The 26400-nt window shown below is 39.9% G+C and overlaps 1 protein-coding gene across 1 annotated transcript in view; it reads right to left on the reverse strand.

Annotated features, from left to right (window-relative positions):
- Window positions 1–14634: 14634 nt before the first annotated feature.
- The window catches only part of ntrk2a (neurotrophic tyrosine kinase, receptor, type 2a), a 223625-nt gene continuing 211859 nt past the window's right edge, over window positions 14635–26400 (reverse strand). Inside the window, exons 16-17 of the mRNA XM_055632947.1 lie at window positions 20005–20163; window positions 14635–18662 (exon numbers count right to left, since the gene is read on the reverse strand). Of these exons, the coding sequence (XP_055488922.1) occupies window positions 18477–18662; window positions 20005–20163 (345 nt within the window). The 3' untranslated portion in view covers window positions 14635–18476. The remainder of the gene's footprint in view (window positions 18663–20004; window positions 20164–26400) is intronic.

The raw sequence follows: 26400 nt of genomic DNA on the forward strand, positions 1-26400 counted from the left end.
ATCAGATCATACTATACAGAAATACAATCAGGTCAAACTCAAGTACTATAGTTTGAGCAAAAGGGAAAATACAGAGTGCAGAATATAGTTCTCAGCATTGTGGCGCATTAGTTCCATAGACAGAGTCCAGGTAGAGTCCAGCGTTGGTGTGCCATTAAGATACGTTATCTTACTTTCCTTTGACATCAGTCTTATTGAAGCAGGTGGGGCCCCAACAATGGAGTGGTGTGAGGTTAAAGATGCCTGTGAATAGCTCTGCTAACTCATCGCACACACAATGAGGACACGGCCAGGGACTTCATCCAGGCCAGTTGCTTTCTGCAGACTCACTCTCAGGAAGGCCAAGTCTGCCACAGTCATCATTGGTTTAGGTACTGCGCGAGACTGATGGGGAGGGTAACATTCCTCCACCAACCTTCTGTTCAGTGGGTGAAGAATGCATAGAGTTCATTGGGGAGGGACCCATTGCCACAACCTATGGCTGCCCGTGTCATTGCCTCGGATTCTAACTTGGTCCGCAATTCCTTTTTGGCATTCTTAATGGCTCTGTGAAGGTTGTAGTTAGATTTATTGTACCGCTCGAGATCGTTTGGTTTAAATGCCGCAGGCTTGGACTTCACCTGGGGGTAGACCTCTCAGTTCATCCATGGTTGGGGAACACAAGTGTCATCTTAAAGTTAGACACAAAATGCTGGAGTAACTCAGCGGGTCAGGCAACTTCTCTGGAGTTAATGCCTGGGTAACTGTTCGGGTTGGGACCCTTCTTCAGACGTATCATTCTGTTATGTACACCATCCTCTACACATTTGCTGATGAAGTCTGTGGCAGTGGTTGCATATTCATCTAGGTGAGACAGTATGGGCCAGCCCACCAACTTAAAGCAGTCATGAAGGATCACATCATTCCTGGAATGGGGCAATCAGAGGTGCACACAATACTCCATATGTGGCCTGACCAAAGCTTTATAAAAGCTGCACTGTGACTTCCTGACTCTTATGGTTAATGTTTCTACCAATGAAGGCAAACATACCATACACCTTCTTTACACTCTATCTACTTGTGTTGTTATTTTCGGGGAGCAATGGACTTGGACTCCAAGATTCCTTTGTACATCAATGCTGTTGAGGATCTTTGCCATTACCAGTATACTTTCCTCTTACATTTGACATCCTAAAGTGCAACTCCTTACACTTGCATGGATTAAGCTCTTCCTGCCATTTCACAGCCCACTATTGTAACCGTTCTAAAGCCTGTTGTATCCTTTAACCACCTCCCTCACCACCCACAACTTCACTAATGTTGGTGTCAGCTACAAACTTACTAACCAACACATTTACATGCATTTACGTGCAAGTCGTTTATATATTTCGCAAACAACAGACCTCACTGGTTACAGACCTCCGATCAGATTAACACCCTTCCACCACTACCTTCTGTCTTCCATGGGTAAGCCTGTTCTGAATCCAAATCACCATGGATGAGGTGTTTTATGTTTTTTAAAAGGAGAGTCTGACCTAGGATCAGCGTCGCAGTTGTGAACTGAATGGAAGTGCTTCCTTAAAGCAATCACCCAATCTGCTTTAGGTCTTTCCAATAGAGAGGGGCATATCTGATTAGCACATAAGGAATATTAACTTAAAGAAGTGCAGGTAAATCATTGTGTCTTGTGGAGAAGAGGTAAATGAACCTGGGTGGCACATCTGCATTTAGAGGGGAAGATGTGATGTGCTAACTCTTGTCATTAACTAAACTGGATGGATTGCTTGGTTCTTTTGATTTTATCCTTTATTTCAAATGAGATTAATGCTTCATGATGGCGAAGATAGAGAATGTTATGAGAAATAAATCATTTCAATGGTTATCAGATTAACAGAGGCATTTATTAGTTCAGTAATAAGAGCGTTCAACACAAAATCCTTTTCCTTCAGCTCTACTAAAACATTATTTCATTTAGCAAAACAGCTATGCATAGATAAAATGCTAATTTTTTTTTAGCGTCTTTCAATGTCTATGGATATTTCACAGATAAACCAGCAACATACACACATATAAGAAAGCAGAAATTTCTATTTTCCATTTGGGATATTTGGTATACAAGTAGGAGCCAAATGTTGATTGTTTCATGTTTGAAACACATAAAAGAAGGGAACAATTTTAGTCCTTTCAGAACCACAAAAGTGTTAATTTCCCACACTGATGTTTGAAGGATTTCTTGGTGCCATGGAAACCAAATGGTACATTTTCAATTCATTCATAGACAATTCCTGAAGTGTCCTCTTTATCGTGTATTTTGTAATGATTCAGAAAACAAATATGCTTTTAAATGACCTGAAGAATAACCAGTCATTTGTTTCTGATCAGTTTTTATTGATAGTTGAAAGCAAGAGAGTGTTTATTTGTCATATGCACTGGATATGAACCTGAACAATGAAATCCCTACTTGCTGGAGCTTTACAGGCATATTACACACAACCTCGACAATAAATATACAACAAATTATCAGTAATTCTAAGTAAACTAGACCACGATTAGGCAAAAACCAAAGTTAAAACTACTGCAATGCAACCACCGTACTGAGATGCAGATCTCTGGCCTTACGGTATAAACTAAAATACTGTGTTCAACATAATTTAAAGACAAAATGTCAGTGTGTCCCTAACAATTACCACAAATTCGATTCAATGTTACTATGCTTATTATTCTACTTTATTATACTAGCATTGATGTACTCTCAGATAACTTGTCCCTTTTCTGATTTTACTGAAATGCTTTACAGTCCGCTTTTCAAAAGGATATATATCAAATGTCAAAGAAAAGGCACAAAGTAAAGGCCCTGATTTATTCGATAAGTCAACTGCTGGCAATAAATTGGTTTGATGTTATCCAGGAATTGTTTGTCCAAATAATTTAATTTCTACATCTATAATGAAAAGTATTGCAACTTCATCTTTGATGGATCTACAGTACGTAATTTATGTGACCTGTCAAACCAATGGATAACGGTTACCTTTGTTTAGATACTGCTTCTGGTCGAAAGATTATTTGCATTCCAGCCTCCTCTTTATATTATCACCATAGTCATTTTGTGCCAAATCTTATCTCTCAACACCATTGCAGATCTCAATCTCTGACTCAATGCTTTTGCCACAGATTCTTTTCTGCAGTTTTTTAAATCTTCATCTCTCTACTTCCTCCATTTCTGCTCTTAATAAAAGGAAGGTACACAAAAATGCTGGAGAAACTCAGCGGGTGCAGCAGCATCTATGGAGCGAAGGAAATAGGCAACGTTTCGGGCCGAAACCCTTCTTCAGACCTCCTATCTTAATAAAAGGATGCTGTTTAGAATATTACTATCTATATTCACTGTGAGGATAAGACTTGCATTAACTTGCTCCCCATCTTGATTACAAATCTGTTTCCCTTCCCGTGAAAGAATTAATGTTCTGATTTTGACCTTCATATTGATCACCCTTTCATATTTCCACAGACTCTCCAAACCAGATGTTTCCTCACGTGCCTCTATTCCTTTGTTATTGATCCATTCCGTATTTCCTTTCCATTTTGCACAGATGCCCATTGTGGCATCGGACATGACACCGGGTTGACAATGACTATACTGATACTCGTAGTAATCTGAACTCATGTAATGGTTTATTTATAAAGATGGACAATAGCCACAAGAAGGGCCAGCTCCTTCATCATCAGTGAGGAGGCACAGACTATCTTGGATTTTTCCCAGCAGCTCACCCTGGCCTCAAGAGGAGGTGCTGGCGGTCTCAGGCTTCTTCCAAGCCTGTGAAAACAGGCACAGATAATAGGGGCTCTTCCATTTTCTCTTGCTTTCTTCCTGTCCCTTCTTCCTTCCTGTCCCTTCTTCCTTCCTGTCCCTGCTTCCTTCCTGTTCTTTCCTTGGGCTGGAACTCCTGGGTTTATAAGGGATAGGCTGACAAGGTACATGTGAGTTGATCCAATAACCACTAACTGGACCCAGCTGTGGCTCATTTGACTGTGGTCTCAGCATGGTCAAGAATGCTGACATTTTCCGGCAGCCATGTGCTGTTGGTGGTGCAGATTGTTGACTTCTTCTAGTCTGTCTGCCGGTGACGAGGAGCAGCCCTTTGGGAGGATGTGTTATTGCACCATAGACCATCGCACCCCAGCAGGCACTATGCCTCAATCGGAAGAACCCATCAGCATTTCCATGCTATCACCTCCTGCCTTTACATCAAATGTTTTGTAAGAAATCTTTCTCTTCAATTGTACTTTTCTCTCTGTTGTGAGGAGTTGCAGGAATTTGACTCAGTAATGGTGAGACAGCAACGATTTAGAGGGACATGGACCAAAAAGGTGGGAGTGGGACTAGTGTTGATGGGGCAGCTTGGCTGCATGAGCAAGTGGGCCGAGGGGCCTGTATCTGTGCTGTATGACTGCCTAACACTATAAATGTAATGTTATAGTAAGGTGCTCCCATTCAAGGAATAAATTCAGTGTGAATATATACTGAACTGGTTCAAAGGCAAGTAATTCCTCCATCTGCACTGTAATCTAAACTATATACAGTGCTCTGGTGTGATTTGAACAAAGCCACACATAAATGCAACAAGACTTTCCTGTTCTGGTATGCCTAACCCCTAGTAATAACAGTAAGCACACCATATGATTGGCGTGATTGCTTTTTAACATACTGATGCCGAACCAATCCCTCATTTCCCAACATTTATCAGTTTCTTATTATTTTAAAATGTTTTTCTTCCTGCAAAATTGAGTAGTACTCAAATTTCCCAAATCATGCTTTATTTGCCAATATTTTGCCCATTCTTTTAACATGTCTATTTTCCTTATCACATTCTTTGTGTCCTCATCACAGGTCATTTCCAAAGCCAAAAATTTGGGTAAAGTACATTTTATTATTTCATCAGTCATCTCAGCATGAGAGCAAACAGACAAGTCTGGCCTTTTTAATATATCAGTAGGTTAGGAATTCTAACACTTGATAGTGTTCTGTTGTTTAAATAGCTGAAGGCTGGCAATTCCACTCCAAACCGCTGGTGAGATGAAGCCTATAAATTCTCGTGTCATGGCATCCAACCAACTCTAAAGTTCAGAGTTATATTGCCAAGTATTTTCCATTCATTTAGCCTGGCAAATTTTGCGTGATGTACCTGTTTAAACTTTGTACGATATTTTTGCCCTCAATTCCAACCATTCTTCAATGTAATATTTAACATTTACTGCAAGTTTTTGGAAAAATCTAACACACTCTCAGGCACAGCAAATAGCAATTTAGGTAATTATCTACTGACGGAATGGGAAATGATTTAATGGTGTAATTGACTGTCATCGTGCTCTGTACTGTTTCCTCTCGACTCGGAACTGACTTTGGGCTCAATGCTGCGCTCCCCTCCCCTGCGGTCAATCCTTGTTCATGCATAAATGAGATTAGAATCTCATTCCAATTGCACTTTGTAAGGACCACAGTAATGTGCTGGCCAAGAGAGGTGGCTTTCCATCAACATTCCCATTTTTGCAGTTTCTAGGTATAACTTCAGATGAAAATAATGTTTATTTGTAACATGTGCATTTAAATATCTGCAATATTTCAGCCAATTTATTGCTAGTCTGAGGTTGGTGCCTAGCAACACTATACTATGCAATTAACAAGCAGCATCATTGCTGCTTGTCAATTAAAAAAAAAGAAATGTATTCTGATCGTTTAAGCATGGTAGTAGATTATGTTGTGTTGGTAGAAAGTACAAACCACAATGGCTTAGCTGTGCTATATTTCCCACAGTACAATATTGGCTGTACCTTTTAGGTACCACAAGGAACTTCAAATGTCCTAAGATCACGAGGGCATCCTAAGGACGGCACAGTGGTGCAGTGGTAGAGTTGCTGCGTCACAGCGTCAGAGACCCGAGTTCAATCCTGACTATTGCTAAACATTTTAACTCCTCTCTTCATCCCCAATCTGACTTTTCAGTCCTGGACCTCCTCCAATGGCAGAGTGAGGCAACACACAAACTGGAGGAATAGCACCTCTTATCCCGCCATAACCTAACGGTACGAACATTGAATACGCCAATTTTAGGCAGCTTACCAAAAATCTCCCCCTCCTCCCCCATCTTCTCTATGTCCAACTTGGCTGCAGAAGGCATCCCTGGCACCAGGGTCGGAGCTGTTGCCGTGAGGACCAAGGAACAACGTGCCCATGGGTCAATATGTCTGGATCGGGGCATTGGTGGAGTGGGCTACTGGAGGACCTGAAGCAGCCTGCGGCTCAATTGGTTCGGGCGCAGGTATAAGAGGCCAAATGCGTGGATTGGACACGGCCTGCAGTGGCACAGAGCGGTGGAGCAATGGTGAAGTACACCAATAACATCGTCTGGCCAGCCCAAACTTGCATTGCTGCCAGGACAACAGGCCAATTAAAGACTTAACATTTTTAACAACTTTAAGCTTGAATCATGAAAAATGGATCCAGAAATGTGGTGATTATTGTATACTAACTCAGTGTAATCTACTATTCATATACACTTGTGCTTAACTATGATTGTGCATATGTATAGTTATTTTTACTGACTGTGTGCAAAAAAGGAATTTCACTGTATCTCGGTACATATATCAATAAAGTACCATTGCCTCATGGGGCAGCATGGTGGAGCAGCGGTAGAACTAATGTCTTACAGCACCAGAGACAAGGGTTTGATCCTGACTATGGATGCTTGTCTGAACGGTGTTTGTATGTTCTCACTGTGACCATGTGAATTTTCTCTGAGATCTTTAGTTTCGTCCCGCACTCCAAAGACTTACAGATTTGTAGGTTAATTGGCTTGGTATAAATGTAATTTCTCCCTAGTGTGTGCATGATAGTATAAGTGTGCGGAGATCACTGGTCGGCATGGACTCGGTGGGCCGAAGGGCCTGTTTGCCCACTGTATCTCTAAACTAAGACCATTGGCTTCACAATTTACAACTCTTCCAGCCTTATCTTATACCTTTACTCTTTTCATCTCTGGCCTTTGTCCAACCATCTACCTATCCAAAACCTCCTCACCTGTATCCACCTAACATTTGCCAGACTTTGTCCAGCCCCTCCTCTCTTCCCACCCCACCACAATCAGTCTGAAGAATACTCCAAACCCAAAACGTCACCTATTTATGTTCTCCAATGATAATGCAGCATCCGCTGAGGCACTCTGGCATTTTGTGTCTTTGTTTCCTACGAATGGGGAAAAATTCATGGATCCTCGGCTTTCACTTCTTGAAACAAGAAACTGTAGTTGCTGGTTAATACAAAATGAATTCAAAGTGACGTTTCAGGTCGAGACCACTCACTGCTTGGTCTTGCTAATGTTAAGAGCAAGATTGTTGTTCCAGCAGCATTCAATCAAATTTTCGAGCTCTCTCCTGTACGTCAACTCACCATTAACCATTATTCATCCGACTGCAAGGGTATCATTGGCAAATTTAAAATGCCGTTGGTCTAGCTACATTAACATTGGTATAGAGGGAGTCAAGCAGGGGTCTGAGCACACAGACTGGAGGTGCCCTGTGCTGATGGTCAACATGGAGGAAGCGTTGTTGCCAATTTGTACTGATTGAGGGATGCCAATGAGTAAGGCTCAGTGCTGGGACCCCAGCTATTTACAATATATATTAATGATCTGGATGAGGGAATTGAAGGCAATATCTCCAAGTTTGCGGATAACACTAAGCTGGGGGGCAGTGTTAGCTGTGAGGAGGATGCTAGGAGACTGCAAGGTGACTTGGATAGGCTGGGTGAGTGGGCAAATGTTTGGCAGATGCAGTATAATGTGGATAAATGTGAGGTTATCCATTTTGGTTGCAAAAACGGGAAAACAGACTATTATCTAAATGGTGGCCGACTAGGAAAAGGGGGAGATGTAGCGAGACCTGGGTGTCATGGTACACCAGTCATTGAAAGTAGGCATGCAGGTGCAGCAGGCAGTGAAGAAAGTGAATGGTATGTTAGCTTTCATAGCAAAAGGATTTGAGTATAGGAGCAGGGAGGTTCTACTGCAGTTGTACAGGGTCTTGGTGAGACCACACCTGGAGTATTGCATACAGTTTTGGTCTCCAAATCTGAGGAAGGACATTATTGCCATGGAGGGAGTGCAGAGAAGGTTCACCAGACTGATTCCTGGGATGTCAGGACTGTCTTATGAAGAAAGACTGGATAGACTTGGTTTATACTCTCTAGAATTTAGGAGATTGAGAGGGGATCTTATAGAAACTTACAAAATTCTTAAGGGGTTGGACAGGCTAGATGCAGGAAGATTGCTCCCGATGTTGGGGAAGTCCAGGACAAGGGGTCACAGCTTAAGGATAAGGGGGAAATCCTTTAAAACCGAGATGAGAAGATTTTTTTCACACGGAGAGTGGTGAATCTCTGGAACTCTCTGCCACAGAGGGTAGTCGAGGCCAGTTCATTGGCTATATTTAAGAGGAAGTTAGATGTGGCCCTTGTGGCTAAGGGGATCAGAGGGTATGGAGAGAAGGCAGGTACGGGATACTGAGTTGGATGATCAGCCATGATCATATTGAATGGCGGTGCAGGCTCGAAGGGCCGAATGGCCTACTCCTGCACCTAGTTTCTAAGTTTCTATGTTTCTAAGTCAAGGTTCCAATTACTTAGGGATGATCAATCAGAGGCCCAGTTCCCTGTGTTCGATTGTAAATTTAGATGGGATGATTATGTTGAATGCCAATCTGTAATCAAAGAGCAACACCCCGATCACTTGAGCTACTTAGTTTCACCTGGTAAGAAGTAATTCTGTGAAAGCCATTATAGTGGTTATATAAAGTTTACTGTTTCACCAATACGTCCATAACCTGGTTTTCTTTTAGTCTGCATGCTGAAAAGTTGAGAAACCTGAAAAAAAGAATGAACCACGCAATATTCCTAAATACTAAGGTCAAATTATTCCTAATACTAAGGTCAAAACACCTTTGCATTGTTTCATACTGCAGAATCTAAAATCAAAATATGTACCGTTAAACATAACCAGATATTCCCCCCTTTTCCTCCCTCGTTCAGGTTCAAACCTGACTATGGGTGCTGTCTATACAGAGTTTGTACATTCTCCCTGTGACCACGACGGTATTCTCCGGGTGCTCTGGTTCTGGTCTCCTACATTCCAAAGACGTGCAGGATTGTAGGTTAGTTGGCTTCTCTAAATTGTTCCCTGTTCTTAGGATAAAACTAGTGTGTAGGTAATCGCTGGTTGGTGCGGATTCGGTGGGACGAAAGGTCCTTTTCCACGCGGAATCTCTTAAAAAAACAAAACAAAAAAATATATATTTGTATATCAGAAAAAGACACAAAGTGCTGAAGTATCTCATCAGATCAGGTAGCATCCCTGGAGATCAGGGATAAATGGTTTTTCGGATCGAGACCCTTCTTCAGACTGACATTAGTGTATCGGGGCTTTTCTACACTGATTTTCTTTTCAGTACAAGGTGAAGCCAGGTAGCTTGACTGCAGCATAGCCTCAATATGTGTGGTCTTGGTTCATTATTACCATTTGAGTTCATACTTTGCTAAGCAAAATAAGAAATATAAAATATTTACTTAGTGCTCATTTCAGTATCCTTCACATGCTGCAAGGTTGAACCCATTTTGGCAACTGTGAAAAAACATAGGAAATGAAAAATTTAGGGACACGCAGAAAGAAATTCTAAAGTCAGTAAGCTTAAAAATTGCCTTTTCAGAATATTGTCAGTTTGAACAAATTGTAAATTATATTTTAAACACTTCTAATGTATTTCACAGAAACACTGAAAGCAAGAGCAATAGTTTGCTATTTAGCCTTTTGTACCTGCTCTGCCAATCAATGTGTTTGTGAGTGTCTGTCAGGTTTATCAGGTTTATGGTGCACGGTGGCAAAATTGGATAAAGTTACTGCCTCACTGCTTCAGGTTCAATCCTGACCTCAAATGCTGTCTGTTCAGAATTTGCACATTCTCCCTGTGATTGCATGGTTTTCCTAAGGGTGCCACCACCACCACCCCACATTCCAAAGAGGTACAGGTTGGTAGGTTAATTGCCCTTCGTAAATTGTGACTGACAGAATCTGGAGGGTGTTGAAAATGTGAGAAGATAAAATGATGTGATTAAACTGAATCAGTGTAAATGGGTCAGTGCAGACACGGCGGGCCAAAGGGCCCATTTTCTTGCTGTCTCTCTATCATATCTCCACGACTTTATGTCTGATCACTTACCTCAATGTCATATTCACATTCTGACCATGCAGACGTTGATGCCTTTTGTGTCTAGAAATGTATCCATTTTCTTCTGCCCTCTATAGTAACATCTATTGGTGCACGGCCCTTTAAGTGAAGCCTTCTTGCTTATTTAAGCCTTAAATCGTTTCCCCTCTATTCTGAAAATGGGACATCCTAGCCAGGAAAAAACAGGTGGAAGGCTAGGAGGCGATTAAATGGAAAAGTTGAAGCTTGTGAAGGGCTTTGATGAAATAAAGAGCATTTGGCTCTAATTCATCCTGGGTGAATGGACAGAATTTAGGGAGGAGAGAACAACACATTGATGGTAATAGTATGTGTCACTATCATCTGGGGATGAAATTTTAGGCAATGAGGGAATTCATCGATCGCAGAAAGATTTTCTAGAAGTCATTGCCTGAAGAGATTCAATAGTAAACGAGAGAGTGAGTAGTTAAAAAGAAAAATATTGTCAGCTTTATGGGGAAAACAAGGGAGTGGGATTAGTGGCAGAGTTCCAGGAAATAACTGATGTTAGTGTGATAACTTCCTCCATAGTCTGTCATTCTATTATTCCATGATCTTAGTAAATAACAAAATCAATATTCATGGAGAACATTGTGTGTAACGTTTTATGCAGTTTTTTTTCTTCCATATGAGTACCAGGCAGTATCTCCAGGATATTGTGGCATTGTGGTTGAGTTACTGGTCCAGCAGCTCACTTTGAAGGCTTGAGTTCATTTCCCACAATTGCAGCTGAGGAATTTAAAACAACTAATTAAGTACAACTGGAGTAAATAGCTAACATCAAAAGCGGAAATCATGAAAGTTGTCATTAAATCATCATTAAAGCTGATCAGGTTCCCCAATGTCCTTTGAGGAAGAACTTTTTCTGTCCATATCCACTTTACCCAGTGTGGTTGACACTTAAGACCAGGTCATGGTAATTAATGATATACACTAAATCCTGTCATCATCGGAGATGTGGACCGCCTGTGAAAAATGAGACTGATAAGATTTTAGATTTTAAAAGAATCAAGAGGTCAATACTGGAAAGTGGTATAGAGGTAAAACATCAGCCATGATATAATTAAGGGACTGAATGGCTTACTCCTGCTTCTACTTGGTAACAATTACAGATGGCTGATCAAGTAATAAATATATGTTCTGAAAGCTTCTCAGCTATTTTGGATTCCAATCAAAAACCTTGCAAATTAGGGGGGAAAAAAAACCCCACATTAACTAACCGCTGTAGATAGGACTGTTTGCTTAATTGAGGCCTTCCCATTTGGGCTCCATGTATAATTATAGATCCTTGTTTCTTGACTCAGTGCTGATTGAGAAGTCACCCACTTTGCCTCTGGCAATATGCATTCTGCTATGGCATTAACTGGCATTAAGTACAGAAGCACCCGTCTATGGGGTTTTTTGTAATATTTCCTTTGTCCTATTGATGGAAAGAACTCATTGCAGTTGGCCGAGCATAAGGATCATGTGGTTCTATATTTGTCGAATGTGCTCATGGAGGTTATTCGCGGCATCAAGTTGAAGTGATCCCTTGTACCTCCCTCATCGCCCGGTGGCATGGTTTGCAGCAAAGATTGAACCATATGGATTCAAAGAAATCTCACAGTGTAGTACTGATGGATGACAGATATTTTTACCAAATGTATCTAGTATTTCTGATAATGCTAAAGGAAAATACCGTTGTTGCTTAAAATGAAATACAGGCAGCAAGGTGAATTATTTTGGTCAAAATTATCAGCCTCAGTTGTTAATTGTTTCTCCCTCCACAGATGCTGCCTGGTCTACCTGGTATTCCCAACATTTGAGTATTTCCCATTTTTTAACAGTAGTCACCAGGGTCACCAGAAAGAGGAATCCAGGTGAAACATCTTACAATATACTTTGAGCCACCCTTGAAGAATCCAAACAAACTAAGCATCTTGGCATCAAATTGCAGAATTATCTGTGTTGGAATGGTCAGACTCATCATACAACGGTGAAAGCAACAGGTGTCCTAAACTTTCTGAGGCGCAACTTTCATCATTGTTCAACTTCTGTCAAGGAGAAGCTATAATTCACCCTCGTTAGACCTCATTTGGACTACGCAGTTGCAGCATGGGACCCATACACAAATAAAAACATTTCTTCCATTGAATGTGTCCAAAGACAGGCAGCTCGATTTGTTACTAACACCTATGAGAGAGAAGCGAGTGTCACCAAACTTCTGAATTCTCTGGGGTGGAACCCTCTCCAAGACAGACGTGAAGCTGGCGTTTGTTTACAAAATGTTAAATGGTCAGCTCGACATAGATTACAAGACCTACACCAAACCCAAACCAATTAGGAGCAGACGAGGGCATTCTATCCAATTTGTGATCCCAGCTACAAAGACAGATGTATACAGCAATTTGTTCTTGCCCCGCACAATTAAAGCATGAAATAATCTCCACCCAACTATAGTTACCCAACCAGATGCAACTAAATTTAGAGTAGCTCTTTCTTCCCAATAACCCTTTCTGGCTTAAGCCCTCCCTTCACCACCTCCAGTTTAAATTCCATTTGGAATATTTTAGAAGACCAAGAAACCAAGAACCAAGAACAACACCTCTCTTCATCCAGTAACATACCACAACACCACATAATTCTCTTTCTTTCTTTTAAAGATGTTTAAGGGCCATAAAACATGAAATTGTTACAAGAAATTTTATTCAAGAATGAAACAAGTGAAACCAAGATGTTATTCCGTGTGTTGGTGATATTTCCCAGGTACTCAGGGAGCCACAAGTAGGGGAAGACCCCGGGCATACTGGCAGCCACCACATATTCCATTTCTGGGGACAGAACTTCGCAACAAATGAGACAAATAATATGGCTGAACAAACCACTCAAAGACCTAGTAGTCAATGGCCACTTTGATGGGAGCCGGTCGAATCATTACCATTACTTATGAATAAAAGCTCCAGGTGAAATTAATCAGGATTCAATGAAGTCCACATTGAATGAGCATTACCTCAAAATTATTTACATAGACATTGTTTGCAGAGCTGCTACTTGCAGCAGCTGGCTTATGTTTATCAAGTCCAATTATTTAGGTATATAAAGACCTGCAGTTTGGACGCTGTTTTAGCTGCAGATGTTTCCGCTTGTCTTGATGGCCGAGCCAGACTATCCTCCTCTTTCTGGGGATTTAATGTTGATCCACAGCAGGATGCCAACTGCCGGGATGAAGTTTAGTTGCACTTTCATCTTTGTGTGTTACATAAAAATCCCATGGTCTCTTGTCTCTTGTTGGAATAAGTGTAAATGCTTCTCCTTCTCGCTTTTTCTGTCTGTTTTTATTTTTACTTACAAAATGAAAGGGAAAGGAACATCTTAATGGCCAGTTATCTTTCACTTAACTTACCTTAGGAGAACAAGGCAATGAACTGCTAGTAATAGCCTGCCAGTCCGTATTTTCCCCATTAACTAATGATTTACCTATACCCTCAGTCCAATTAATTTTTATTTTATGTGAACATTTTTTTGGAAAACTTATCAAATGCCTTTTGAATATCAAGAAATAATACATCTGTTATTTCCCCCTATTTGGATGACTTGTGACTGCTTCCTCAGTTCAATGACACCTTAGTGCTCACATTCCTCAAATGAATTGAAAACTGGGCAAACATTTCTCAGTTTAATACCATAGAAGAGGATCTTTGATGATACAGCTTGATGGACATCAGTGTCAGCGTAAACTATGGTCTCAAATCCTGGAGGAGATCCAACTCAAAGAAAACAGTGAGATTCCAAAAATGCTGGAGTAACTCAGCGGGACAGGCAGCATCTCTGGAGAGAAGGAATGGGTGACATTTCGGGTCAAGACCCTTTTTCAGACAGGTCTTCAGACAAAGAAAACAATGGTGTCACAGAGCATAGCGTTTCTTTATGTGTTTTTTTGTGATTTTTTTTGTTCACTTTCCTGCAGTAATGACCTGATAATTGATTCATCAAAGTTATTATTATTTTCTAGAATTTCCAATGTGTAAATCAGCCTTGTACTTAAGCACACATTCAGCACACACTCTATTGACGGCTAAAAATGTCAATGGTGTTTCTGCTGACCTTCCACTCCAACAGTTGGGAGAATCTCTGAGAATCTTGTCAGTGTGACATCTCAATGGCCTATTTCAAGTGTTAACAACTTAGAAAACTGTGTTACAACAGATGCATTTGGGGGCATTGACAGTTTTCAAAGTGATCCTAAAGAACTTCAAACAAAATAACTTGAAATCTGGTGCCACATATAAGATGTTTGATCAATTCATTGCCGTGGATATAGCCAACAAATGTTGGTGTCAATTACATAACCAGTACTAACACGTGGTCTAAGTTTATTATTAACAGATCATCAAATACAATACTTTTCTGATGACAATTTTTATTGTAAGACAGAATTTTTCCATTGAATTTGTTGTATCACAAGTAACTTTCCATTTCAATTTGAGAAACTGGTTCACATTTCAACATACAAATATATAACACAGGTACTTAGGCATCATCTAAAAATCAGCCAAGTGCTTCACAAACCATTCAAGAAAGAAAAGTGTACAACAGGCTGCAACAGAAGATAAAAGCTCCAGCAATAGATGCCATGGGTCCATTTGTGTAATAGGCTGTTTAAAACCAGACATGTTAAATTTTGGTGGATTTTGTGATCTTCCCAGCTCCACAGGCTTCCACATGTTGCAGCGGCATTCCATTGGAATATCCTTGCCCATTGACATAATGCACTTGCTGACGTTATGCTGAATTCATTGGATTTCTGGCCCTTTCCAACAATAATGAAGATCAGGATGAGTGTAAGAACTGGTCAGACCTCAAAGCTACTCCATCGGTTGGCACTGCCCAACTTCCACACCATGGAAATGCCCCACTCCCACCCTTTCATTCCTACCCCAGAGTTTCTGAACCCTAAGAGCTGTGCAGTTTTTGGGAAAGACACAGACTATACGAATGTCATCAGAGATTTTCTATTTTTTAGGAGAAACTGAAAAATATACCAGGAACAAAAACTCAAAGGAGAAAATATATATATATTAAACATCAAGCTGAATTTTTAAAAAACCACCAGGTCACAGTTTCAGTTCCAGGAGATTGGTACATGGGGTCTTTGTAAACTAAATGGGCACAAAAATATCTTCCTTCTCAATGCTATTGAAGCAACAAGTGATTTCAAATGAAGGGTGAATCGGTCATCACCTCTAAGTCACAAAATCAAGCTGCAATATCCACCGACCTTCAACTGTAGAGAAACATGATTAAGAAAAACAAGGCTGATTGACATTGGGCCTGTATTTGTCCTGACTGGAAGTCACGCCTTATATTGTCATTTTAATGTATATGAGTTCTCCTTCATTTGTTTACCATGCTCTTTCATGTGCCTGTCTCTTGGTTTCTCTCCCCACTCCAAATGCAAAATGCAAAGCAAAGAGCAAAATCACAGGACAAGATTATTAATCAAGTAATCATTGCTTATGTTTTTTCATGCTGTCTGGTGGTAACAGTGAAAAAGTACCCTCTATCATTCCAAGAAATGCACCTTCTATCATTGCATCGGTACAACTCCTGTTTCCCAATATATAAACCTTTCTAAAATGTTAAAATCATTTAATGTAAAGCATGGCACCTGCCAGTAATGAATCTAAAACAGTGTTGCGTCATGATGTCTCACTTCAATATCTACGGAATTTACAGAAATGTTCATTGAATTTTCTCATTTACTAATTTAATTTAAATCATTTAAAACAAACGTCATAATTTATGCCCACAAAGTATTTTGCGATTTCAACAGTAAATATTTAGTATTAAGGACTTTTCTACATTTGTGGTTGCTGTTCACATTGAATACCAAAATTACTGGGATTTTATCAGCTTAACAGCTAATATATTCTTGATTGGCATCAACACCTCAAATGGCCTGACGATTTGACCTTCGCAAATTCTTTGATGTATAATAGAATAAGTTGAACAATTTACAACAAAACTCACTGAGTTCTGAGTCTTAGTACATCAGTACTAAGATTACAAAGAGCATAATTGTCAGTAAATCTAAAAGCAGATGAAAGGCACATCCTCCAGATCATAGATACAAAAGAATATTGGAACATACAAACAAGAATAGTCAATTTAATCCCTCAACCTATTCCATCATCCAATGACCTATCTCTACCTCAATACAATTTGCCCTAATTTGTTCCATATCCCTTGATGCTTTTCCTAATGAAAATACACAGATCTCATCTCAATAACATCTGCAACATTTTCTATTAGGCTACCAATCACATGCAGCGTTTAAATAATTGTTATATCTCTCTGAAGTACTGTAAGTCTGGTTGATAAGAATTCAATTTAAAGGACTTGTCAAATATCAGATGAATTGTTGGGCAGAAAGTAAAATATACAACATTCTTTTGGTGATTACACTTAATGAAACAAATAATTAAATGATTTCAAGTTGCAATAAATAATTTAAAAAAATAAAATATACAAACAAAGCAAAAATGTATTAAATTATTAAATATTTGGCATAATTTTTAAAAAGAAAAACAAATGGGTATTCTGTACTGATCTCCTCTAGTTATTTTGAGGAAATGGGAGAACAGATCAATCCTAAGAGCAATGCATGCTTTGTTGCCAAATGCAGTTACAAATTACAACTGTGATCCCTCACAGAGGGAGTATATTTTAAAAAGGAGAAAATGTTAGATTTTGAAACATTGGGTGCTCACTTTAGCATGAACTTGTCAAACAGATATGAAATCTACCCCACGGTTCCCCAACATCATCTGATAACTGAGATTAATATGTCAACAAGCGAGGCATGAGCCATCAACCAAGCATCTTGACTGTAATGCACACACGATTACAGTGCATTTCTGTCAGAATATTGTCAGAGCAAAAAAAAAATGAAGCAACCAAAGAATGCTAAGAATGGAGATACCATAGCAACAAGACAATGAATCCAGTATTAGGTTTAATGTGATGGCTATTATTTGTTAATTATAGTTTCACTTCTGTCTACCTTAAGGTCTTAATTTCACTGTCTCCTTGCAGATTATGTGATCTTTATAAATTTCTCAATTCCTCTGCATTTCTAATATCCCATTATACTGCAAAAGCATAAGGCTACTTCCTGAAGCTAATGACTTTCAACATGGTTCCTAATTAAATATATGTAACACCATTATGGATAACATTCTACATCTAATATGTGTACAAGATATGAGCGATCATTTGTACATATAGTATGAGATCAGCTTCATGCACAATTATATTTCGCTCACTTACCAAAGGGGGAGAATGTTTTAGGATAAGTATATTTTCTGATGTTTTGCCTAGACAACTACAAGTGCTGTGTTATTAAAGTCAATCACCTTCAGTATTTGACTCTGAAATTAATATTACTGTGATCTCCAGCCTAAAGCCCATAAAGCTATCTGGAGGCCACGTTCATGTAATTATAGTCACACTTTGTTCTGGATGCCCAGTTCAGAGCAAACTATTGTCTTGCACTTGCTTCTTTGTGAGACATGTTGCCCAATGCAAATAAATAAAAATAAATGCAAAAAGCTAGGAAAGGTTTCTGTATAATTGGGTGGCCCGATGTTGCCATATTTCAAGGACAAGTTTAAGAAGTCCATTGGCAAAATTGAAGCCTATTATGTTACTGGTATGCAGTACATCATGATATTATGCCTTCCTTCTCCGAATTAAAATAGTTTTTCATAACCCTTTATACTTCCTCTATTTCGGATAATATTTATTCATGGACTGCAGCATTGGTGTAGTAGAATGAACATTTTTTTCCTTTCTTTGTTTTGCAGCTGAAAGTTTATGATTCACAGTCATCTGTTCGTCCCTTTTTTCATCCAAATCAAAGGCAAATCATTAGGAGTCACTGTTAATTGCAGTGAGGAATTTTGACTGTCTTCAGCAGAATAATCAGTTAGATTAAGGCCTGCACCTAGGCAGAGTTACAAATGAGCAAAAAGCAAGATCAATTTGAGAGAAAATATGATAAAATTCAAAGTCAATAGGTTGACTACAAAGGGAGAAGTTTTGACATGTTGCTCTTTAAAACTTCTTCTCATTGCTATTAATACTGTCAGGGATCAGAGCGTGTTTCTTCAAAATGCAGCAACATTCTCGCACACACACAAGCACGCCTACAATTGTCAGAGTGAGGCTTAACCAAGGATATCCAGATATACTGGAGAGGCCTTTGCCAAAGTCTGGAGAAGAATGTGAATGTCCTTGATGTTGAGCCTCATGTGCGGTTCACGTTGCCAGCAACCAATCATCAGATCATACACCTCCTTCGAGCAGGTCCGAGGGCGCTGCAGAACACGGCCTTGTGTGATACATTCGATGACCTGTTGATAGCATCAGAGAAAATTAGGATGAGCAGCAGCTTTGAATTTGCTACTGTTGTATTATCTTTAGGAGATCTTGTGTTTTTTGTCACCTAGGTAAATACAAGGATAGAGCTACCACCAGAAAATCCTTTATTGAAAGTAGCAAACATCAACTAACAATGGAGTTGTTGGTTACTAACGGAGTTGTTGGCAACTAACAACAGAGTATGATAATTTTCAACAGTTATACCACATGGTGTGCATAGTTTTAAAACAACACATATTAATTTACATTACATAGCATCCCTTTAAAAAAACAAATCCATATAAATCATACAGTAAATCATATCATTAGTTAACTATTAATATAAATAAGATTATATAGACATTTATATAATCAGTTCTTAGATTTATCTAAACAAAAATGTACTAATTCCTTTAGTCCACTCAGATACAAAATGTTAAATTGGCTTTTTTATGAATTACTTCTCCAAACAAGCTTCATATAGATGAATCTTGTCTGATAATTGTTACCTTAACTGTTCATAACCACATTGCAGAACATATTTTTTCTAAACATCAACTGTAACATTAAATGTAACATAGGCCAAAGACACTTAACTATCTCAGCAATTTTCGAAAGACCATAAATCCAACCATCAGTTTCTCATTTGATTCTTTGTTGAGGTTCCTTATACTTGTGCTTCTGCTATCACTTTATTTTGCATCTTAACTTTCAGTGGGCACTAAACATATTCCCTTTTCTGTTGTTCATATTCAAAATAATATAGTTGCTCAAATCATTGCTCACGTTTCCTCTCTGGATTACAATGTTGACAATATGTCTCGTATTTACACCGTTCTCTTACACTCAAAGCTTCTGTAGATTCAAATATAGAAATAACAATTCTTGAAGTGTTCCCATTGCTATCCATAAGATACTGGCTATAATAAACTCAAACATAAACCTAAAGATACTGGCGGGACCACTATAATAAACCCAAGCATAAATCTAAAGATCATGGCTGTCCCACTATAATAAACCTAATCATACACTAAAGATATATAAATATATATATATATCTGTACCACTATAATAAAAATGAACATAAATCAAAAGATACTGGCTGTCCCACTAAAATAAACTTAAACCTAAACCACAAGATACTGGCTGTCCAAATATAATAATCCTAAACATAAAGATACTGGCTGACCCATTATTTTTCATTATTACATGGAAAGAAATCCACTATGTTTCAGGAGATATATGAGTAAACAGAAACATTATCCTAGAACCTGCTGTGCTGCATTGGGAGGTAGTATTAAACAACAAGTTTTGTGACTGTAGATCTATACAAACCTCATTATTTGACAGCTGATACCAAGGTTGTTTTCCATAGGTAAAGATCTCCCATAACACCACACCCAAACTCCAGACATCGCTCTCAGTGGTGAATCTCCTGTACATGATACTTTCAGGAGGCATCCAACGAATTGGGAGCATTGTGTGACCACCAACCTGAAAAATGAGAAATTTAATGTCAATATGAATGAATGATTAACAGAAATCAATGCGGCACGGCTGGTAGAGCTACTGCCTCAGTGCCAGAGACCCAAGTTTGATCTCTATGTGAAGTTTGCATGTTCTTCCTGTGATCACGGATGCAGATGCTCCAGTTTCCTCCCACATCCCAAAGACGTGTGGGTTTGTAGGTTAATTGGCCTCTGAAAATTATTCCTTGTGAGCAGGGAGTGGATATGAGAGTTGGCTAACAAAGAACTAGCGTGAATGAGTGATAATGGTTGGCATGGGCCAAATGGCCTTTTTCCATGCTGCATCCTTCAATCAATCACTCAATGCATTGAAAACAGAAGCTTGAATTGGTAGTTGCTCACTCAGGTTTGAAGTATAACTGATATCAATACCATGTCAGGACATTGTTAACCATAGTTATTTGGACCTTAGTTAGTTAAAACATTTTTAATCTATTTTGATGTACATCATTTTAAGAAAAATACCCAAAAAATATGAGCAGGAACAGGTCATTCACCACCTCACGCTTGTCCTACCATTCAATATGATCATGTCTGTGCCCACCTCAACTCCTCTTTTGTACCAGATCCCCTTGAGTAATACCATTTCTACAAAGTTATTATCCTGTGAAGTCATTTATTTTATTAACATAGAACAGTACAGCATAAGAATAGCTGCTTCAGTCCACAATGTCCACCCTGAAAATGATGCCAGGTTTAAATAGTTTCTTCTTCCCTCACATGATTCTCATCCCTCCGTTTCCTCACATATCCACATGCCTATGATAAAGCCTCTTAAATCCCACTATCGTAGCTGCCTCCACCACTATTGTGACAGCACGTTCCAGGCATCCATCGCTCTGCAAAATAGGAATGTATTTTGAAAACTTGTGTAAGGTTTGACTCGTGGCTGGAAATGCGAAGCTTTCAATATTAGGTCAGAGCAATGGATTGAAGTTCCCACTTAGCATAACAACATCGCTGCAAATTCACGACTTTTGGTTGGACAAGTGAAATTTTTTTTTTTTTAATGGATTTTCTTAAATTTCTCCTACTGACACTAAATAATACATTTGGCATTGCTTTGGGTCTGAAACAAACATGATATGGTCATGACAAGCTTGGAATAGTATCAGAGCGTTGCTGCACACATATTGATCCTCCCTTGTAATAAGAGCAGATGGTTTCAAAATAGCATTTTATTAGAAGCAGAACATGCAAAATCTGGAGATAGCAATCATTCACCTTGCTTAGAAGTGGTCATAAATAAATAAACAATCGTTTTTATGGATTAGCGGCAATGTATATACATAATGTAGATATTTGTCTTTTATAATTTTCCACGTTTCACTCATTTATATTTCTCATATTACTGTTTCCATAGTCATCTGAAAGTTATTGGCCAGCTGCCCTTTATGTAGTCATGGTTGGTGCCACTCCATCAGTGTTTAAGGGGGAGGAGGAAAATCTTGTCTGTTTCCCCATTTGATAAGTTAGCAGTTAGAACTGGGATTTCGACTGAGTTTCTCATTTAGTTTCTCATTTTTCATACACTGTGTTTGAAGTGTAATGGATTTAGAGCATTTAATTAAATCAATGGTGAAATTTAGAAACAACACCACAGCATTGCCAATGAACTCAAACAAAGAGTTTATAGTGATGCCACGAACCTTCCCAAAAGAATCTCATTATTGGTTCAAAACACACGAAAAATCTCTATGGCAACAAGAGCAATGTTCAACTGCCCACAGGAATGTGTTGTCAGTAGATTGCAGTTAAGTGAATGCAAGGACATCCCTTTGATGTGCGATTACATAATATCATTCTTGAGCAACCAGAAACCTGTAGCAGAATGTAAGTATATGTTCCCAACAATTTGCCCCTTTATATGTTATCTAAAAAATTAAATATAGGTGGAAAATATTTCTCGGCTTATATTTCAGCGGTCAGCGAATATTTATCCCAACAGCTTCTGCCAGTGAAGGAAATTAAATCTTGCTCTGAAGCAAAAAATTGAACATTGTAATTAATAATGCCTGTTTTCCATGCGGCTTTTTTTTCCTTACATTGCACCAAACCGGTACTAGCCAACCCTGTCCTGGCTGTTAAGAGAGCTGCTGATTTTTAGTAGTGGAGGCTCCAGATGGTCAATAACATCAAGGAACTTTGGGCAATAGTCGTGGCTTCAGTCTGCAGCTGGACAGGCTGGTTGGGCAATAATGGGAAGGACATTGTCACAACAGCAATGGTGGGAAAGTGGATATTGTCATCCTGAGGCTGGACAGCCATTGGGCTATTGACTCACCATCTCAGTAGCCCTTTGAAAATCGGAGCCACAGAGTGAGCTTTCACTGCAGCACTCTAATGTTAGATGGCTGCTGCTGCTTTAGAAGTTGAGACAGCAGCCTTTAACTGCTACATTTAGTTCTGTACAAGGTAGTCTGGGCACCAAGCTTTACGAAAAATACCTTGCCATCTTTGTAATAAATTCTTCCTTGTATCTCTGACACTAAATGTCATGGTTTCCAGTCGAGCATAGCAAGCAGGGTATGAACAATTTTGAACGTAGACCATGAATCTTTTTTCAATCATCTGACCCATTCATTTCTTATCGGTTATTTGGTGTAGAATTGGCTGGCACCTGCCCTGGTGTTTCCTCCTTCTATGGCTGAAAATCACTTTTGCCCTGAGTTTGCTGCATATAGATCTTGTTCTTATGCCAGTCTTAAATTACCTGCAGTGCTAATGACTGAGCTGATGGCAAGGGGCATGAAATGTGCTGATGGTGTCCGTTCATCTTTATTCTCTTACACCCCTACCTGACAGGTTACCACCCTTTAGTATCTGAAATTAAAAAGGTAAAAGGTGGGATTGTGCTGGCGTTACAAAGGAATTGAGTGGTGAATGGTTATTTGTACTAGGCACCGGATATGAAGAGGTGCATGCTTATTCCATTTGCAGCTTGTAAATCAGGAAGATTAGGGATAAGGGAAATATGGAACATGGCCCTTCATCTTCCCTGTGTGGATATGCAAACACACCTCTTCAGTTAGTTCATCCTAAAGGCAGTTGTGCACCATGTTCTTCTGCAAGAGTGGTAAGTGTGTCATAAGTTCATAAGGTCAAAAGTGATTGGAGCAGAATTAGGCCATTCGGCCCATCAAGTCTGCTCCGCCATTCAATCATGGCTGATTTATCTCTTCCACCTAATCCCATTCTCCTGCCTTCTCCCCATAACCTCTGACCCCCATACTAATTAAGTGTCAGTACATTTCACTGGGTAATGTGGCTGAATGGTGGAATGGCACACAATTTGTGCAAGCTGAGAGATGTGTCTGAGGCTTGCAACAGCACTAATTAAGTGAAGGTGCAGTAGAGTTATGAATTTTAGTTCAGCAATTACATTTTGGTCCATGGGCCTCCACTGCTGACATTTCCCTCTGGAGCAATCTGTTCCTGTTGCCTTGCATATCTGGAGACCTCTAAGGGAAGTTGCAGAACATTGTACCTCCATTCCACCCGCTGGGCAGCACCATGGCACAGCTGGTATTGCTACTGCCTCAGATTTGATCCCGACCTTGGGTGCTGTCTGTGTGGAGTTTGCACGTTCTCCCTGTGACCATTTGAGTTTTCTCCAAGTGCTCCGGTTTCCTCCCACATGCCAAAGATATGCGGGATTGTAGATTAATTGGCCGCATGAATTGTCTCTGGTGTGTAGGGTGTGGATGTGAAAGTGGTATAACATAAAACTAATGTGAATGGGTGATCAATGGTTGGTGTGGAATCAGCGAGCTGAAGGGCCTATCTAATGAAGGGCTTATTCCATGCTGTATCTAAACTAAACCTTCCCAGTTGTACAGATTTAGATCGAGAAGATCTTGCAGCACCTGCCTTGGGCTTAATGCATCTCTATTATGAGGTTCAGGGAACTTAATGTAGCTCTAATCATGCAAGTTGCTAATGACACTGGCCTCCTGCTGATGCAGAGAACCAATGAGCAGCACAGGTATACAGGCTGCATGAAGAGATCTATATCATTAACAGGCAGCATGAAGTTAGCACGCATTCATATTCAACAGCAACAGAGATTAATCACACATCACAATCACCACGCGGATCTTCAGAAGCTCTCTATTTAACTGTTGATCATTCAAATATTATGCAACTTATTCAATTTTATTTTATGCCAGATAAACAGAAATTATAATATAAATTAAACATTTTAACGTAAAGACATAAGTTTCCCAAGAGATTGCAGAGCTGAGAAGAATGTGGAGATTTTAAAAGTAGTCATTCGGGTTGTTAGTTTCAAAATAAAATGTTGCCAAGCTTTTGCAGAGTGGCTGTTTTGGAGTGGCCATTGTAAAAGTGTGCAGAGTTTGATTAATAAACGGTAAAGCTGTGGTGCGGAGTTGAGTAGAGGTACAGGTAAGAAAAGGCAAAGTGTTTTAACTTCATACTCTTCAGACTTAGTATGGTTGGGATGGCAGTTAGGGCAGCGGTATGCTCCGCCTGCAGGATGTGGGGGACAGGTAAACATCCAGTGTCCCTGGTGACTACACCTGTAGAAAGTGTGCCCAGCTGCAGCTCCTGGCTGAGCGTGACATGGAGCTGGATACACTCACGATCATCGTTTTTATCGAGATAGGGATTTTTAGTGTGATGCTCACACCTACGGTACAGGTTGCGAGTAACGGGGTGTCAACCAGGAGAGGTAAAGGAGAAGGTAGACACAAAATGCTGGAGTAACTCAGCGGAACAGGCAGCATCTCTGGAGAGAAGGATTGGGTGATGTTTTGAGTTGACCGAAGGCTGACTGGGTTCCCCCCTACAGCCATTTCCCTCAAGAATAGGCATACCACCCACTTTGGATATTGTTTTGGTGGGGGGTGAGTGGATGACCTTTCAGAGAGCAGCAGCAGCAGCAGCCTGGTCTATGGCACGATGAAGGCCTCTGAAGCACAGCAGGAAGAAGGAATCAGACAGAGTAGTGATGATAAGAAATGTAATAGTTAGGGGACATTGGTGACTGGAGATTCCATAGTCACGATGATGTGTTGCCTCCGGGGTGGCTCTGTCACTGGGACATCTAGGATGTCTCTCAGCAGTTACACAAATTCTGAAGATGGAGGGTGAGCAGCTACGTGTCATTGTGTATATTGGTACCAACAACAAGGTAGAAACAGGGAGGAGGTCCCGTGGAGTGAATGAATATTGAGAATTAGAAAAGAGAATATAATAAATAGCAAGACGTCAAGGGGAGTGGTCTCTGGATCATTCCCAGTGCCACATGCCGGTGAGGGCAGAGATAGAAGGATATGGCAGATGAATGTGTGGTTGAGGAGTTGGTGCTGGGGGTAGGGATTCATTCTTGGATTGTTAGAATCTCTTCTGGGGCAAAGGTGACCTGTACAAGAGGGATAGGTTGCACCTGAATTAAAGGGGCAACTAATATCCTGATAGGGAGATTTGTTAGTGCTAGTTGGATAGGTTTGAATTAGTTTGGCAGTGGATGGATCCAAGAGAAAAATAAGAAGTTGGATGTTAAGCAATGTATAGAGAACCTTACTGAACACAGTACAGCACTGGGCCTCGTGTTGGTGAAGATAAATACCAGGTGTTGCATTTTGTGAAGGCAAAACAGGATAGGACTTTCCCAATGAACAGTCGGGTCCTGGGGAGCGTTGTACAATCAAAGCATCTAGAAATACAAGTACGTAGTTGCATGTAACAAGTAGTCAGGGTGGTGAAGAATGCTTTTGGCATGCTGGCCTTCATCAGTCAGGGCATTAGCACATCATGTTCAATATGTTGGTGAGGACACACTTGGAGTAATGTGTTCAGTTTTGTCACCCTGCAAAAGCAATAATGACATTAAACTGCTAAGAGTACAGAAAAGATTTATGAAGATGTTGCCAGGACTCAAGGAACTAAGTAGGAAGGGGCTGGGCAGGTTGGGGGACTGTGTTCCTTAGAGCATGGGAAAGTGAAGAGTGATCTAATAGAGGTATATAAAATCAGGAAGGACGTAGAAAGGGTGAAGCACAGAGTCTTGTTTCCAGGCTTGGAGAATCAAATAAGAGCGTATAGATTTAAGATGAGAGGGAAAAGATTTAATCATAAGCAGAAAGACAACCTTTTCACACAGTGGGTGGTATGTATATGGAACACACTGCCAGAGGAAGTGGTTGAGGGAGGTATAATAACAAAATAACAAAATTTA

This window comes from Leucoraja erinacea, chromosome 3 (assembly GCF_028641065.1).
Source record: "Leucoraja erinacea ecotype New England chromosome 3, Leri_hhj_1, whole genome shotgun sequence".
In the NCBI taxonomy this organism is placed as follows: domain Eukaryota; kingdom Metazoa; phylum Chordata; class Chondrichthyes; order Rajiformes; family Rajidae; genus Leucoraja; species Leucoraja erinaceus.